This window comes from Quercus lobata, unplaced genomic scaffold (assembly GCF_001633185.2).
Source record: "Quercus lobata isolate SW786 unplaced genomic scaffold, ValleyOak3.0 Primary Assembly Scq3eQI_2017, whole genome shotgun sequence".
NCBI classification, from domain to species: Eukaryota; Viridiplantae; Streptophyta; class Magnoliopsida; order Fagales; family Fagaceae; genus Quercus; species Quercus lobata.
The window spans coordinates 20,565-36,753 of NW_022154888.1; the positions used below are offsets into that span (position 1 = coordinate 20,565).

The 16,189-nt window shown below is 33.6% G+C and overlaps 1 protein-coding gene across 1 annotated transcript; it reads left to right on the forward strand.

The window, feature by feature from the left end:
- The first annotated feature begins 669 nt into the window (after positions 1–669).
- On the forward strand, positions 670–12,206 carry LOC115973557 (pentatricopeptide repeat-containing protein At3g59040-like). The gene is made up of 7 exons (XM_031093821.1): positions 670–794; positions 1,116–1,428; positions 1,841–2,131; positions 3,257–3,505; positions 6,863–6,987; positions 10,100–10,198; positions 11,424–12,206. Exons 1-7 carry the CDS (start codon positions 736–738, stop codon positions 11,998–12,000), a joined length of 1,713 nt encoding a protein of 570 aa, XP_030949681.1. The 5' UTR covers positions 670–735; the 3' UTR covers positions 12,001–12,206.
- Positions 12,207–16,189: the final 3,983 nt, after the last annotated feature.

Sequence of the window (16,189 nt, forward strand, 5' to 3'; positions counted from 1 at the left end):
AAGACTCGGTTTCAAAGTGAAACCGAGTCTCAAAGACTCGAGTTCAACGCGTGCGTATTTTCGGCTAAAACTCGAGTCTTTGAGACTCGGTTTCACTTTTTACGTAAACCGAGTTTCAAAGACTCGAGTTTGGGCGGCACCTACGTGGAACTCGAGACTTAAAAACTCGAGTTCCACGTAGACTCCTGCCACGTCAAGGCCGTTCCAAAGAACGTAAACCGAGCCTCAGAGGCTCGATTTTGGGCCCCTAAATCGAGCCTCTGAGGCTTGAGTTGCTACTTTGCCAATATGTTTCCAAACGGACCCTACTAACTAAATAGTTGGGGTTTTATGGGTAATTACCCATTTTCGCCATGGGGATGGCTTCGAGGAACACCCGATCATGAACTACGCCTGGTCGACACAACCATTTCAATGCCCTGCTCTATTAAGCTTTGAACAGTTTCGAATGCCGAGATTCACAACTATTTAAAACCCATATCAATTTTTTTTTATTTTTTTTATTTTAAATTTAAGTCATAATTTTTTTTTATATATATAAATTATATGTTCTGGTTTTGTTCTTAAGAAGGCACTGAAATTTGTATGAGCTAGTGAAGGGTAGTTTGGACTTTTTGAAAAAATATAAATCGTCGTATGCCTTTCCGAACCCGAAGAAAAGCGCGCCCGGAGAATGAGGCAGAGCTCAGACTCAAGAGTGTCTAAATAGATAAGATTTTTTTTCTCTCAAACTCAATGCCTCAAACCTTATTTCTCAAGCCCTTCATTTCTTCAGTTCCTCTTTCTAATTGCAGGTTCTCTCTCTCTCTCTCTCTTCGTCTAATACTTGAATTTGATAAACCCCAATAAAGAGTAAACCCCCTTTATTCCTTTTTTCAGTCACTCTTTTTATTTTTCCATAAGGGTCTTTATTTCTGGGTGTCACTGGTTTTTATCAAAATAGTGAGCAGTATTTTAATGTGATTGTGATGGTTGTCTTTATTGTAAACTGGATTTTGAATTTTTTCAATATTCATTTCCCAATATACTATGTAGTTGCAATGAATGAGAATATTGTTATGCAGTTTTGAGTGAATATGTAATAATTCATTTCTTGCTGTTGTGTTATGTTGCAGTAATAAATCAATTGTAGTAAATAATGTGAGCAATGTTAGGATACGAGGGAGAGTGGGCGTTGTTGTTTGTATGGGAATGTTGGCACCCAGGAAGAGGAAGAAGAAGAAGGAAGGTTTCGAGGTATTCCGAGATGCAGCTGACGAAGCTGATCAGAAGAGTTGGAGGAGACTGATGACTGAAATTCAGGAGACGGGTTCTGCGGTTGTGGTGCTCAAACAACTGAATGTTAGTAACCAGGGCATTTCAAGAGACAAGGTCCTTGGGACCTTGCTCAGATTTAAGCAACTAAACAAATGGAAACTTGTCATTGAGGTATCTATCTACTATCTATAAATGTTGAAGATTTCTATTTACATAATCATAGAACTTTTCATGGTTCGATAGTGTGCATACATCCACAGAAACGAGCAAACGGATCATTCCACTATATGAAAAAAAAAAAAAAAAATTAAAAGATTACAACATAGTTATACTGTTGTCTGCCCTATTAATGTACATTAAATTTCCCAATATACCGTTATCAAACCATGAGGCCCTCAAACTAGAGACCGGTGTTATTTTCTCATTCAGAATATGAGCTACTATCTCTAACATACACACACATTCATTTTTGTGCTTTGGAATAAAATGAATATACTATTCCTAAACTCATTACTTTGGTGGTCAATATATGCTTTTGATCTTCTATTTTGATGTTACATACTAGTCTTCTTTTGTGTTGTAGATCCTTGAATGGCTCAGGGCTCAAAGCTGGTGGGTGTTTAGTGAACTGGATTTCCTCATGCTTCTAACAGCTTATGGAAAGCAAGGGGACTTCAACAGGGCCGAGAGAGTTTTTAGCTTGATGAATAAGAAGGGCTATGCACCAAGTGTCATATCCCACACTGCTCTTATGGAAGCATATGGAAGAGGAGGCCGATACAATAATGCTGAAGCAATATTTCGAAGGATGTTGTCTTCAGGCCCTCAACCTTCAGCCTTAACATATCAAATAATACTTAAGATATTTGTTGAGGTAATTTTTTTTAAGCCCTATAACTTGATGCCAAAGTCTGTTGTTGAGCTTCTAGCTTGCCATCAAGGTCGGTTTGGTCATCATTGAAATGGTCATATAAGGATGGTTGTTCCCCATTGTTTGATGTGGTGTCTTTGGAGGGAAAGAAATAGCAAGTGCTTTGAAGATAATGAGAGAACTATGCCAGATCTTAAGTTATTCTTTTTTAGAACCTTATTGGACTAGTTGTCAGATTTGAGAAACCAATCTTTATTTTCAATTCTTGATTTACTTGATTTATGTAATTTTTGGAATTGATTGTATACCCCTATATACTCCTTGTGTACTTGGGTGTCTTTTTTTATATATCAATAAATCTTTATTACTTATCATAAAAAAAAAAAAAAAAAAAATTGGTACTCATAGAATTAGAACTTTAGGTTTAACTTGAAAAAATTTGAGAACAATAAATTTTGAAAATCTATTAATGAAAAAGACCATCTGAACTATGCCTGAATTGCAGGGTCCTTTATGGCTGGCTCACAACCTACAACAAAATTTGATCTATTGAAGTTATGATCTAAAATCGTCACTACAGGCATTTTTGAGTCTTGACATAAACTGCTCTAGAAAATAATAGTTTTCTACCACTACTTTGAAAGTGAAAGTTGTTGATATTCTAAGATTTGACTGAATGCTGACCCTACAAAGAATGTAATGAGCCTTGAATCCACAACTGAAAGTTGATGGAACTCCAAGCTTTGACTGGATAAAGACCTGACATGTTTGTTATGGCTACTGGACTTCCAACAACAATAACAAAAACAACCAAGCCTTAGTCCCTCAATATTTGGGGTTGACTATGGATTCTCAACAAACTAATCAAACTAATGAACACTCCAAAATGGTAGAAACTTTTTAAAATAGATAAATTGAACACCTAGACATGTTGCATCCCCAACTTCATGTGTATCATAATATATTTATGATACCATACACAGAGATGGGTTAAGTTTTCTTCTTCTTCTTTTATTTTTATTTTTTTGTGTAAGTTTTTTTTATATAGTGGGAGTGACTCTCTAACCTAAGATGTAATTCATAATTTAAATTATCTTGCAATTTCATGAGTGACCGGAGCTACTGCAGGGAGGTAAGTTCAAGGAAGCTGAAGACGTTTTCGAGACCCTTTTGAATGAGGAAAAATCACCTTTAAAGCCAGACCAAAAGATGTTTCACATGATGATCTATATGCATAAGAAGGCAAGGAATTATGAGAAAGCTCGAAAAGTATTTGCACTCATGGCTGAGAGAGGAGTTCAACAATCAACAGTTACTTATAATAGCTTAATGTCATTTGAGACTAATTACAAGGAAGTTTCAAAGATGTATGACCAGGTAAAATTAAGAAATTTCTGATTTATCTTTCATGTAACCAGAGTATAATATGCACTGACAGTCACTAGCAAAAAATTATTGTGATTATAGACAATAAGCATGCAGCATTAGTACTCTAATATGCTGTTCCTAGACGTTCTACAATTTCCATTATTATTCCTAGGATTTTGAAACTTCAAATGTATCTTTCATTATGAAATTCCCTCTTGATATAGAGATATTTTGTAATTAATTTTAAGAAATCACCAGCTAATATGTGTTTTAGCTGGTGAGCTATCTAAGAATAAGCTATATATCTATGTTTTACTTCCTTAATATGTTTAAAAAAATGTCCTTAAAATTCTTATGTTTTAGCAATGCTGATTTCCTTAACATGTTTAAAAAGAGTCCCTAAAATTCTTATGATTTAGCAATGTTGATGGATTTTTTTTTTTAAACAAAATTTTTATTATATTTTTTGATAAGTAAAAAATTTTATTGAAGAAGGAAAATAGGCTGACACATGGGATTTGTGCAGTCCAATTTCCAAGAATACAAATTATAAAGATTGAGAAATACAAAAAAGAACAAGACATCAAAGGAATGTTGATGGATGTCCTTAAGGACAGAAGGATGAGCAGTCTCATTTATCTAGGATTGAGGTGGGTTTATATTAGTTGATACTGTTTCTTAAACTTTTGGTGGTATTAAATATGAATGCTAGCTAATAGGCTTGAAACAGTGTTGGGGACGAGGTCTTGAGTGGCATGTTGGCGAGATCTGTGGAGGGAGGTTTCATAGTCGAGTTCCAAGTGGAGGGAGGAAATAGAGAAGCTCTAACTGTTTCACATCTTATGCTTGCTAATGACACTTTCTTGTTTTGTGATGTTTTAGCTTCTAATGTCTGGTAAATCCGTGCTATGATTTTATGTTTTGAAGCAATTATGGGCTTGGTGATTAACTTGCTTCAAAACATAGATTGGCCACACTATTGGATTGTAAAGTGGGATCTTTACCGTATGAACTATTTGGCTATGTAGCTGGGTTCATCATATAAAACTAGTGCAGTTTGGAACATGGTTGTTGAAAGGACAGAGAAAAGGCTAGTTCAATGCAAAAATTTCTACCTATTGAAGGCGATCCTTATGATCTTACTCGAGTACATTATCTATCCTTCCAATTTGTTTTCTTTCTTTGTTTACTATTCCTACGCATCAACGAAATTTTTGGTGGGGTGGGAGAGATGGGGAATTCAAATTCCATTTGGTGAATTGGAGTGTGGTGGTGTGCTCTCCCATAAAAACTGGTGGTTTGGGAGTGAGGAACCTTCAGTCAGGCTTTGTTGTTCGATTTGGTTATGGAGGTTGGGAGAGGAGAGCCATCAGTTTTGGAGACATGTCATAGGGGCAAAATATGGGGTATTATGGGGTGATTGGACTTCCGAAGTGGTTAGAAGACCCAAAGGGGGCTTTAGTCTTTGGAAAGGCATAATACCTGGATGGGATAAATTTGCTGCCAATATTTGTTTCAAAATTGGGGATGGCAGGAGGGTCAAATTTGGGCATGATAGGTGGTATGGAGGAAGGGCTCTAAAGGATTCTATCCTGTGTCAAATGTTCATTGGTGGGTAAAAAACTTTGGGATAAGGTTCATACTTAAATTGTAGAGGTCAAATGCTTAAATTTTTGTGAATAATTGTTTTTAACATGGTACCAATACAAGCAGTTCTCTTTATATCTGCCATTTAAGTCTATAATTCCACATGTTGTGCCTTGTTTTTGAGGGAAAGTCTGTGCCTACATATGAGGGGAAGTGTTAGAAGAATAATTGAATGATTAGATTTCCCACTTTCTATCAGCGTAATCCATTGGGATGAGTGGTAATTTAACAGTTTCTTTTTGAGGTTGAATTTTATGGACTACCTGTGGAAGATGAAGGCAAATTCCTTGAAAATAGGAGATATAGTAAATTTGACTATTTAGGTTGATCCCAATCAAGTCAAGATAATCTATTGGGGCAACTTTGGGGTGAGACGTGAACAGATTGATTTATGACCATTTAGTGCTGACTTTGATCAAGAGATACGTAGATTTGGGAAAAAGTTAAATATCTACATTAAGCAGGTTCTCCATGTGAAATCATGGAGTAGCAGTGTATGGCCTTTTGTCGAGTTGCAAAAAAGCTAGATTCTCCATGTGCAGTCATAACAATTTAACAGAACCGTAAGAATAGTAATAACCCCCATAATGTCCAAGTGACACTACTAAAAAATTGATTAACTGGAATTCTGGTAGTGAGATTGTTCCTCAGGTCAAGCCTTCCCAACCAATGGGGCATATAGACAACCTTCTTGTAGATTTATTGGGTTTGATATACTGCCTTCTATTACAATTAACTAGTGAAGCTTTTTCCAGAAACAAAACCCAACATCTTGATCTTTTGCACCTATCTCAAAGGTGCACTGAGATACCAGCCTATCATTGTCCAAAATTACTCAATCACTGGGTTCCATAGTACCCCAGAATCCTCTTCATCGATCCATATCTTCTTTATTCATTTTCAGAATAGGAGAGTTCAGGCTTCTCCAAAACTGACAATCAGAAATCAGTTAATAGTCTTACTGCATCAAACTATTGCAACCTAATTGTAAACATCTTTTTCTCAAATCCATCATTGCATTTCTTAAAGTATGTCTGTCAGTTCCCTGATACTTTTAGTCAGCATGTAGACAACATGTTCTCCATTGAAGTTCTCAAATATGGCATAAACCTGTAAGGAGATCCTTTCAGTTGTTCTGATTTTAAATGAGGTGGGTGGTGTTTTCCTTCTTGATGGACACAATTAATATGACAAACCAATATGGGAAAAATGGGTTTGACGTCTGTTTTTCTGGTTTCTTATGAAATGTCTTTGTTTAAATTAAATAATTCACAAGGTTTTGGATAAGACTTGAGGGTGTGCAAGCCTGTTTATGTTGACATTTTTAAGGTAACCTTCTGTCATTGAATAGCGTTAGTAATTTATTTACGCTAGTGACATGGAAACATAATAAGTTAACTCATATAATTGTACTTCATCACAAAAAAGAAGGATACTTGATAGTTCTATGTAAATAGATCCTTTTAGTAAAGAGAGCTGGTTTTTCAATGATCATCAAGTTGATTTTTGTGTGGAAATTGTGGGCCAAGTGATTGACTTCATGCACCTAGCTGATTGTAATATCTCTTGATGACCCTGTAAATACCAAAGAGAAATTCTGGAATATGCCCTGATGCTTTGTGAGGGTAGTTTTTATCTATTTATTTATTTTTAAATACCTCTTAATCTCTTGTTAATATTACATTCATCAGATTTTTGAAGTATATTCATGATTTTTAGATGCAAAGATCTGGTCTTCAACCTGATGTTGTCAGCTATGCCCTACTTATTAATGCTTATGGGAAAGCAAGAAGGGAGGATGAAGCGCTAGCTGTTTTTGAGGAGATGCTTGATGCTGGTGTCAGGTGTGTAGGCACATTCTTAACTTTTCTTCTTTATAGGGAGCTATAGGTCTTGAAAGTTAAATATGAGAAAAAATGGGTTGTATCAGTTGAACTGATTTAACCTGAAGCTCACTCAACCTGGTAAAGCTAAATTAGTTGGTGGGCTTCTTTGCACACATTTTTCAGTCTGAATTTGAAAGAATAAATTTGGCTCATCGTCTTTGTTTATTTTTCTCTTCTGGTGCTTTGGAGAGTTCAAAATCCAACTCTCCCAAACAAGGTCAATAAAACATCATGATTGAATTATGAACTCTAGTAAACCAACCTATAACTATATTGAAACTTTAAGAAGAGTTAGATGATGTCTCGCTCGATGCATGGATACTTTACAATTTCATTTGAAATCATTTTTATGTATATTAAGACCTACATATAATATTTATATTTGTTCACAATATTGTTATATACTTTGAAACTTGATTTTCTTAATTCATATTTTATTAAAAAAAATTTTATAATACTATAACACAATAACAAATTATAATATTTATTGTTAAAAGAAAACTTTATTTTTTAAATTGATTAAATGATTTTGAAATCTATAAATACAAGTTTAAAGCATAAAATACTTTTTTATCCTAAAATTACATAAATTTAAGCAACCTTCCAAACACTTCCTCAACCACTCTATTCTCACAACCAAATATGAAGACCCCAATCTCAAACACCCAATCCATTATCTCAATGAAATTAAGGAAATAATTTGTAAGCAACATAAAGAGAATATGATTAAACAAAGAGAAATTGGATTAAAAACACATCTATTTATCAAAATTTAATTGCCTTTAGTTGGACTTCTATATCCTTTAAAAAAAATGAAAAACACTTTGAAATCACCATTAATTTTTACTTTTATCACTATGGCTTATACCGCACAAAATAGCAGTAAAAAAAATTACAAAGAAACCTACAAATTATGAGTTCTAAAAAAAAAAAAAAAAGCCAACTTCATAAATAATCAATTAAAAGGTTTTTTTTTTTTTTTTTTCTTCCTTGAGTTCTAAAACAAAATACATTTATGACTTTCCCAAACCAAAATCGCAAACACCCAAAGACTCAAAGCAAATCACAATCTTCACAAAATCCACAGCATCCGACTTCAACATCAAATTGTAAGCTGAATTGACAACGCAAGCCTCCTTCCTTGGTTATAGCCTACTCATACGGACTAGGGTCAAATGATACGACAATATTGGAGTTATGTAGATGTTGTTGAAAAGTTGAAGGTAAATGACATCGTTTTTTGTCTAGGTGTATTTGAGATGAGATGTCATGAGAGCTGTGGGCATATAAAGGAGTAGAAGTGAAAATGGTGAATGAAAATGCAAAGAGTTTTGTGTGTGTGAGAGAGAGGAAAAGTCTTGAAATATTGAACTAAACGAAACAAATAGTAGTCTTGAAACATTGAATTAAAGAAAACAAAAATTAGTCTTGAAACATTGAACTAAAGGAAATAAAGAGTCTTCTATTTTTAAATTTGTTCTTATCTCTAATGTGGTTTAAAAGTGTTTCAATTATCTTTAAAGAGTGCCCCACATGGCAGAACCTCATACTCTCCCGCATGAGGTCTCTGCTTTTATGAAAGTAATTTGTTTTTCCTAAAAATTAAACAATTTCTAAAATGACTTTTCTTCTTTCTATCTCTACCAATATATCATTCTATTATTTTTGGTGTAGTGTTTGATTGATATTATTCCTTTATGAGAGGTCCATACTTTTTGAAATTATGTTATAGTGTGCTATGTTTTTCCAATTTTTTTCTCTATAGCTAAACTTTTTAAGTTTCAAATAAATTATTCAAATTCCTCATTATTTTAAAGGAGGTTATCATGATAATCAAAACTCATAGCAAAATTACTTTTTAATATTACTCAAATAATTGATAGACATATTCAAATCCATAGCTGATATTGTGTTTTGATATAAATTTAAATTCTTACTTCTTACTTCCAAAATAGCTAAGTATTAACTCAAACAAAAATCAAACCAAAGTTATAAGAGGGAGAGAGACTACTTGTGTTGGGGAACTTAAAAATACAACACCTAAAGGTGTTAACCTAAAACAGAGTTATAAAAAAACACAATGTTTTATCAATATAAAATAGATCTATAAGAAATAATAAAAAATTGAGAGAGAGAATAATCATTTTTTCAAGCGAGAATGTGAGAGATAATAACAAATTTATAGAAAATTAGATGAGAAGAAAAAAAGTTAAAAGATATAGTAATAAACACTACTTATAAAAAAAAAAGTAATAAACACCAAATTATCATTGTCCTGCTATGTAATAGAATAAGACTATATTCGTATACACTATTTTTATAATGTAATAAGATAACATTTATGAAATCAAATAAAAGAAAAAAGATAACAATTTAAAAACACAAAACTAAATTAGATTAACCCAAAGTAGAACTCTAAAGAACACAAAAGTTAATCAACCTAAAATAGAGATGCAAGATTAAAAAATCCACCAAAAAATGGGGAAAAAAATTGAGATATATATATGTATATATTTGTGGGAATTGGGAAAGTTATGTATAGAATGTGAGATAATTGCAAATTTGTAGTAAAATGATGAGGATAAAAAGAGGCAAAAATAAAAGAAGATAAAGGGATAGAGGAAGGATGATATTAAGGTAGATAGTAGTGGGGAGATGAAAAGGTAAAAGGGTGGGAAAAGTTTGGAAAAAGTGTAACAATAATTTGGGGATTAATAAGAAGAAAAAGAGTTAAAAATATGAGAGAGAGAGAGAGAGAGAGAGAGTTGAAAATAGGTGGATGGTGTGGCTGCTGATGTGGCTCAACAGGAGCGTATTAACAATAAATGCTACACTGCAACTTTTAAACACATATAGATTGAGTTAGGAGTTATTCGCCTTGTTTTTTGTCGGTTATTTTTTCAGGCAGAATTCTGAACTTTTTGTTTCTGGGTTGGTTTTTGTTATGCTGATTGCTTCACCAAGACAAGCTGATGGCAACTGACTAGCCAATGGCTAATTACTATTTGTTTATTAGAGATTTCTATTGGTTTTGAAGATTACAACACCTGTCATTTTGTCTTTTCTCCAGACCAACCCACAAAGCTTATAACATCTTGCTTGATGCATTTGCGATCTCGGGGATGGTGGAGCAAGCTCGCACTGTGTTTAAGAGTATGAAAAGGGACAGGTAATGTGATTACTCTACACTTTCTATCCCTAAATCACCATATGCACTTTATACAAGTTCGAATTTATTCATAGCAAAATGTTTTGAGGCTTCTTTTTGTTGATTTCTCAAAGACAGAAGCTCTTTCCGTTGTGCTCAATAATGTTAATAAGAATATAACCTACTCCTGCATGAATTCTTTTCAGAAGCTGACCTGTTTCAGATATTAGACAATGATTTTGACTAGTTATTTAATTGTATCTCTCTTTCTTTTTGTGAAGCTTAAATTGGTCCAGTTAATGAAGTACATAGGTTGGTATCATTGAGCTATATTCTGGAAGGACCTAGAAGTTGTTGGGTCCATGTCCTCCATGAGGTCATCCATGTCTTGTCATTGCTAACTCAGTGTCAAGTCTTAAAACTTCTAGTGCCAATTTCTTTTTCAGAGATATTTTATATTAGGAATTGCCTAAGTATATCATTGCTAGCAAGTGATCACTCAGTGTTGTTACACTGCTATGCATGTCCATCCATGCCTCTCTCTCTAGATTGCCTGTGTTGTTTCCATCCAGGTGCTGTTGGTCCTGAGTCTGTTCGTTGGTGCAGTGTTGTTTCCATCCAGATTTCTGTTTGACCTTGTGAATGCTTTTTGTTTTTTTTTTTTTTTTTGGGGGGGGGGGGGGAGGTTGGTCTTTTCTGTGTTTCTTTTCTTTTTTCCTTAAAAAATCAACTTCTACTATCCGTCCCTCTTTCTTTGTAGCATAAATTTCTCCTCAGACAGTGTTCATGGTGCATCCACCTATCCTTCTGCTTAATTCCTTCCCCCTCTCTCCCTTGGTATTTTGTGTTCTGTCTTGTATGGTAAACTGGTTCGCTTTATACATTCTCTTTTGAGCATGAGGATTCTTTGTAGATGTTCATTTGAAACTTTTATTAGTCAGATAAAAATCCAGTCACCCTATATAGATTTGCTAAGTATAGAGCCTCAAAAAACAGGTTCGCTGTAATCCTTTCAAGTGTCTGACAGAGCAAAGGATCATGAAGTACTTTTGTTACGACTATTATTCAATGTCAAGAATGGGAGAGTATTAATTCAATGACCAAATGCATGCCCTTCTAGATGGAAAATAATGTATAGGAGTCATGGATATTGACAAGGGTGCTTAACAGAGTGATAGCTGCCCATGTACATTTGCTGTCTTAATGACAAGGGTGCACTACTCTTTATCATTGTTTGCTTTTGCAGATTTACCCCAGATCTTTGCTCTTATACGACTATGTTATCGGCTTATGTGAATGCTTCTGATATGGAGGGTGCTGAAAATTTCTTCATAAGACTAAAACAAGATGGATTTGAACCAAATGTTGTCACTTATGGGGCATTGATCAAAGGGTATGCAAAAATAAATAACCTTGAGAAGATGATGGAGAAATATGAAGAAATGCAGGCATGTGGTGTCAAAGCAAATCAAACAGTCTTGACCACAATTATGGATGCATATGGCAAAAACAGGGATTTCGGCAGTGCTGTTGTTTGGTACAAGGAAATGGAGTCTTGTGGGTTTCCTCCTGATCAGAAAGCAAAGAATGTTCTGTTGTCTTTGGCTAAAACAGTAGAAGAACAAGAGGAAGCTAATCAAATTGCAGGAAATTTGGATCAATCTAGCAATGAACATAGACTAAACAGGGTTCCCAGGTTTGTTGATGGGGATTCTGATGATGAACATGATGAGGAAGAAGGGGCCACTTCTTGTGATGAAGGACAAGATGAACTGATTCTTTTGAATAGTGATCATGGAAGAAACTTAGGAGGCCTACTGTAAATTTAATATTTTTGTATTTTGTGTTACAGTTGTATTAGTCAGCCTTGAAAATTAATTTAACAGGTCAGTTAAGAGTAGCTATGTAGGACAAATTCATTCCATTGTACCTTAATGGGATTTGGAGATATTTCTGCCTCTCCACGATACACAAAATCTCAGTTTTGATGGTCGAATATGATATCTTTGAAAATACTCTACTTAGTTTAGTTGCACATTTTTTAGTAGTCCCATCTGGAGTAATTTGGTATTGTGCAGTTAAATTTTCTTCTAATGGACATTTATGAATTTTTACATTTAGTAACTAGGTGAGATCAAAACTATTTTAACTTTCATCGTACCAATAGATGGGTCTTTAAAGAAGCATACTGTTTGCTAAGAGCATTGTAACTCAACTTGCACCTACTGGTGTTGTTTTCAAGATTCAAATTTTCCTCTTCCCATTGTAACTTTTGAAAAAAAAGTAAGGCATATTCTCTTTTAAGTCATTTTTTCTTTAAAATGGTTGACCCATTAACGTTGTGGAAGTATGGATGTATTACCTTCTAGAAGGTGGTGATTGAACTGATGCAGGTTCAACACTGTTTCATTTATGAATTTATGATTGGTAGAAGAAGTGTTCTCGTTGTTAAGTGCAGAACTGTTGAACGCTTTCCTTTTGGAGAGCCATTGTATTTGACGCTTTCTTCTGGAGTGGGAGAGCACTGTGTTTGAATATGAACTGTTGATTAAGCCATTCATTTGTGGTTGTCTGCTGTAAAACCGTTTTTTTTTTTTTTTTTTTAAATAGCTTTTTGAGAATGGGATTGTTTGAAAACAGGTACCTAAAAAATAGTAAAATACACAGGACAATGATACATGTAAGACTATATGATGTAATTAATATAAATGGTAGGGGTTCAAGTTACACTTAGTGTAACTTTAAGGAATGACACATCACTCTATATTTTTTAGTTGAATGTGAATTTTGACAAATCCATCGTTAGATTACATTATCTTTGTATATTTTCTATGTTTGCAACATTTCAAAGTAATCAAGAATCAATAGACATGTCATCAATCAATTGTTTAAATTCATTTTTTTTTTTTAGTAGTTTAAAATATTGCATAAAAGATGACTTTCTAGATCAAATGGTATATAATATTCGATTGACATGAAAATTTGCACATATATTAAGAAAATATAAAACATATAATCTAATAGTGAAAATTTTAAAATATGAATTCAATAATAAATTATTGGTGGTGTAACAATATTTAGAGTTACACTAGGTGTAATTTTAATCCGATTCTGAATCCAACTCGTAATATATATATATATATATATATATATATATATATTACTACTTAAAAACACTTTTAAAAAAAGATGGAGATTTGATCAATATAAAATTGCAAGGAATTAAAATTAAACTAAAAATTGAAAAGAAGATTGCAAGAACTAAAAAGTAATTTTATTTTTCCTTTTGAATAGAATCTAAAAAATAAATAAATTGAAAGAAAGAAACTTGCATTAATTGAAGAACTTTTCCCCTTAAAAAAAGGGGGAAGGATCCCCATAAGGACGAGTGGAGCAGTGTCATTAACCTAAAAAACTTTCTCCTTGATGAAAAATGAAAATATATTAATACAATGAATTGTAAAAACTCGTTAATGAAAAAGCAAGACTTTGAATTCAAATTAGACTACACCTTGCCTTAAAAATTTATGAAATGCATAAAGGTGGGGTCCTCACAATGAGACCATATGTATAATTAATGCAACAAATATTGTTTTCCACATCTACTCTTATCAGTTATCGTCCCTCTACTGCTCAATCAATTTGTTAGCCAAATGTTTGTCAAAAAAAAAAAAAAATTTGTTAGCCAAATGAATGACTCCTCCTGGAACGAACCTCACCAATGTCAAACTCAATTAGATACAAATGTTTGATATTTGTGTACGATAATTGGGTTAAACCACAAGTTTGGATCTGATTAGTTTTAAAGTTGATTTAAAAAAAGAAAAGAAAAAAGGGTTTTGATTGCATGCTTGGGAATCCGATCTTCAAGTACTGCCAATGTACATCTATGGAAATCAACTTATCCGGGCTGGAATTTCTGGTGATATTACGGCTGGGTATGATCGGAGATGTAGGGTGGTTTCACAGGGTCCCTGACAGTAAAATCATTCATGCATATACTAATATCTAAAATCAAACAAAAAGTTCCACACATACATGCTTATGGTGCACACTATTGAATTTGACTCCCAGCAAGAGTAAATCAACAATCAAAAAGAAAAACAAAAATAGGCTTTCTCAAAGATTTGCTTCCGAGTGCTCTCACATTTTAAATCCACCTTTCACTAAAAGGTGGACAATGATGTCCACTTTCTCATGGCTAATTTGTCCACTTTTTCTTAAAAGTGGTTTACATTGTCTACTTTTAGTTAAGAACCCAATTACAAAGGCAGAGTAGGTTTGGTCTGCTTAGCCCACGAGGGATATCAATTCAAATGTGGGTTAAATAGGTGATGATGCCGTTTTTAGAACATTTCAATTAGTTGGATTTGAATAGGTGATTCTATGCTTATGCATTTAAATTCTGCAAAACAGGTGAGCTTGATAGGCTTTCGCCTCATTTAGAACATTTCATTCACATGGAAATTAGTAAGTATAATTGGAGTTCAACGTGAATCCCACCAAGGGTATAATAAGTGAGACTTATTTAGATGTTTCGGAACACGGTGACGTGGTGATATATAATTTCACATTCATAGTGGATCCTATTAATTAATAAATTCGTGATAGAGTTTACTATGAATGAAAGAGCTGGAAATTATTTGTCACACACACACTACGCATACATTTCAAGTTCTTGCATGGCTCCTAATGATGTAGAAATAACTCAGATTTCATAGAAAACCAATACTGAGACAAACTTACACACATACATAAAAGAACTGTAATTTATTTGTCACACACATACATATTTCACTTACCTCCAATAAATGATGAAGAAATCACTCGAACATGAAACCAATACTCGTACGAACTTACCCGCATACATAAAAGAACTGCAATTTATTTGTCACACACGTGCAGTTCATATTTCTCCTAACGATGGAGAAATAACTCAAATTGCAAAGAGAACCATTACTCTTACAGACATACACTCTTACATAAAAACATTTAGCGCGTATTCGCGCCATCCTCTGCATTTGAAGCTGCCAAACATAAAAACACAGCCTTGAGTTAGTGTAACTGCAAAAATGATGATAAAGTTCCATCTAAAGGCAAAGTTCATTCCAAAAGTATTATAGATAGCAGCAAGCCAACAATCCATAAGACCAGCCTATATAGTTCAAATCTGTGTTGATAAAAAAATAAAAAATAAAAAGATAGTATTCATGTTTTTGTAATATTCCAACTTATGACAATGGGATTTTAAGTTAAGTAATAATATTTATAATATATAAAAACTTATCATACAAAATCGACTACTAGTATTTTTGGTGATGCAAAAGGCATTATTATTATTATTTTATTAATGAATTAATTAAATTTTGCATTTCCAATGCTCTCATAACCACTAGTCCACAACACATTGGACCTAAAATATATTATATAATATATGATATCTTTTTAGCTAGGTTTTTTACTTATTTGTATTATTGATCCGGACTAAAATGTTAGCATTATCCTTCAAATCAATAATAACAGGGCTCATGCAAAGTTTAATAGGTGTTGACTTTTTATGTTTATTTTCAAACTACAATGTTAGAACCAAAGAGTCCTATAAATTAATAAGTAGCATATTTTCGAACACGTCTAGGGTTCCACATTACTAATCACACATACATATATGCATTTTTATTTATTTTTTGCTTAAAAAAATATTTTTAAGTGGACTACGTACGTTATCTCAAACACAGACTCTCCCCATTGCAATGAGTAATGATGGAGCTGTGGGGCCCGTTAATTGGTGGCCCTGGCCCATTTTTAATTTGAGACCCAAGGCCCAAGCCGAGGAAGGTTATGACCGAGAGTAGGAAATAAAAGTCTGAGTAGCCTTGAGATATAGCCGAGGATGACTCTGTCCTCGGCATATCCAAGGACTCCCCGGAAGGAAGGGCAAAAACAGTATAAAAATAGCTTGGAAAAAATCTAAAATATCTGTGTCAGTAGAAAAAGGGGTACGCTGGAAAGCGT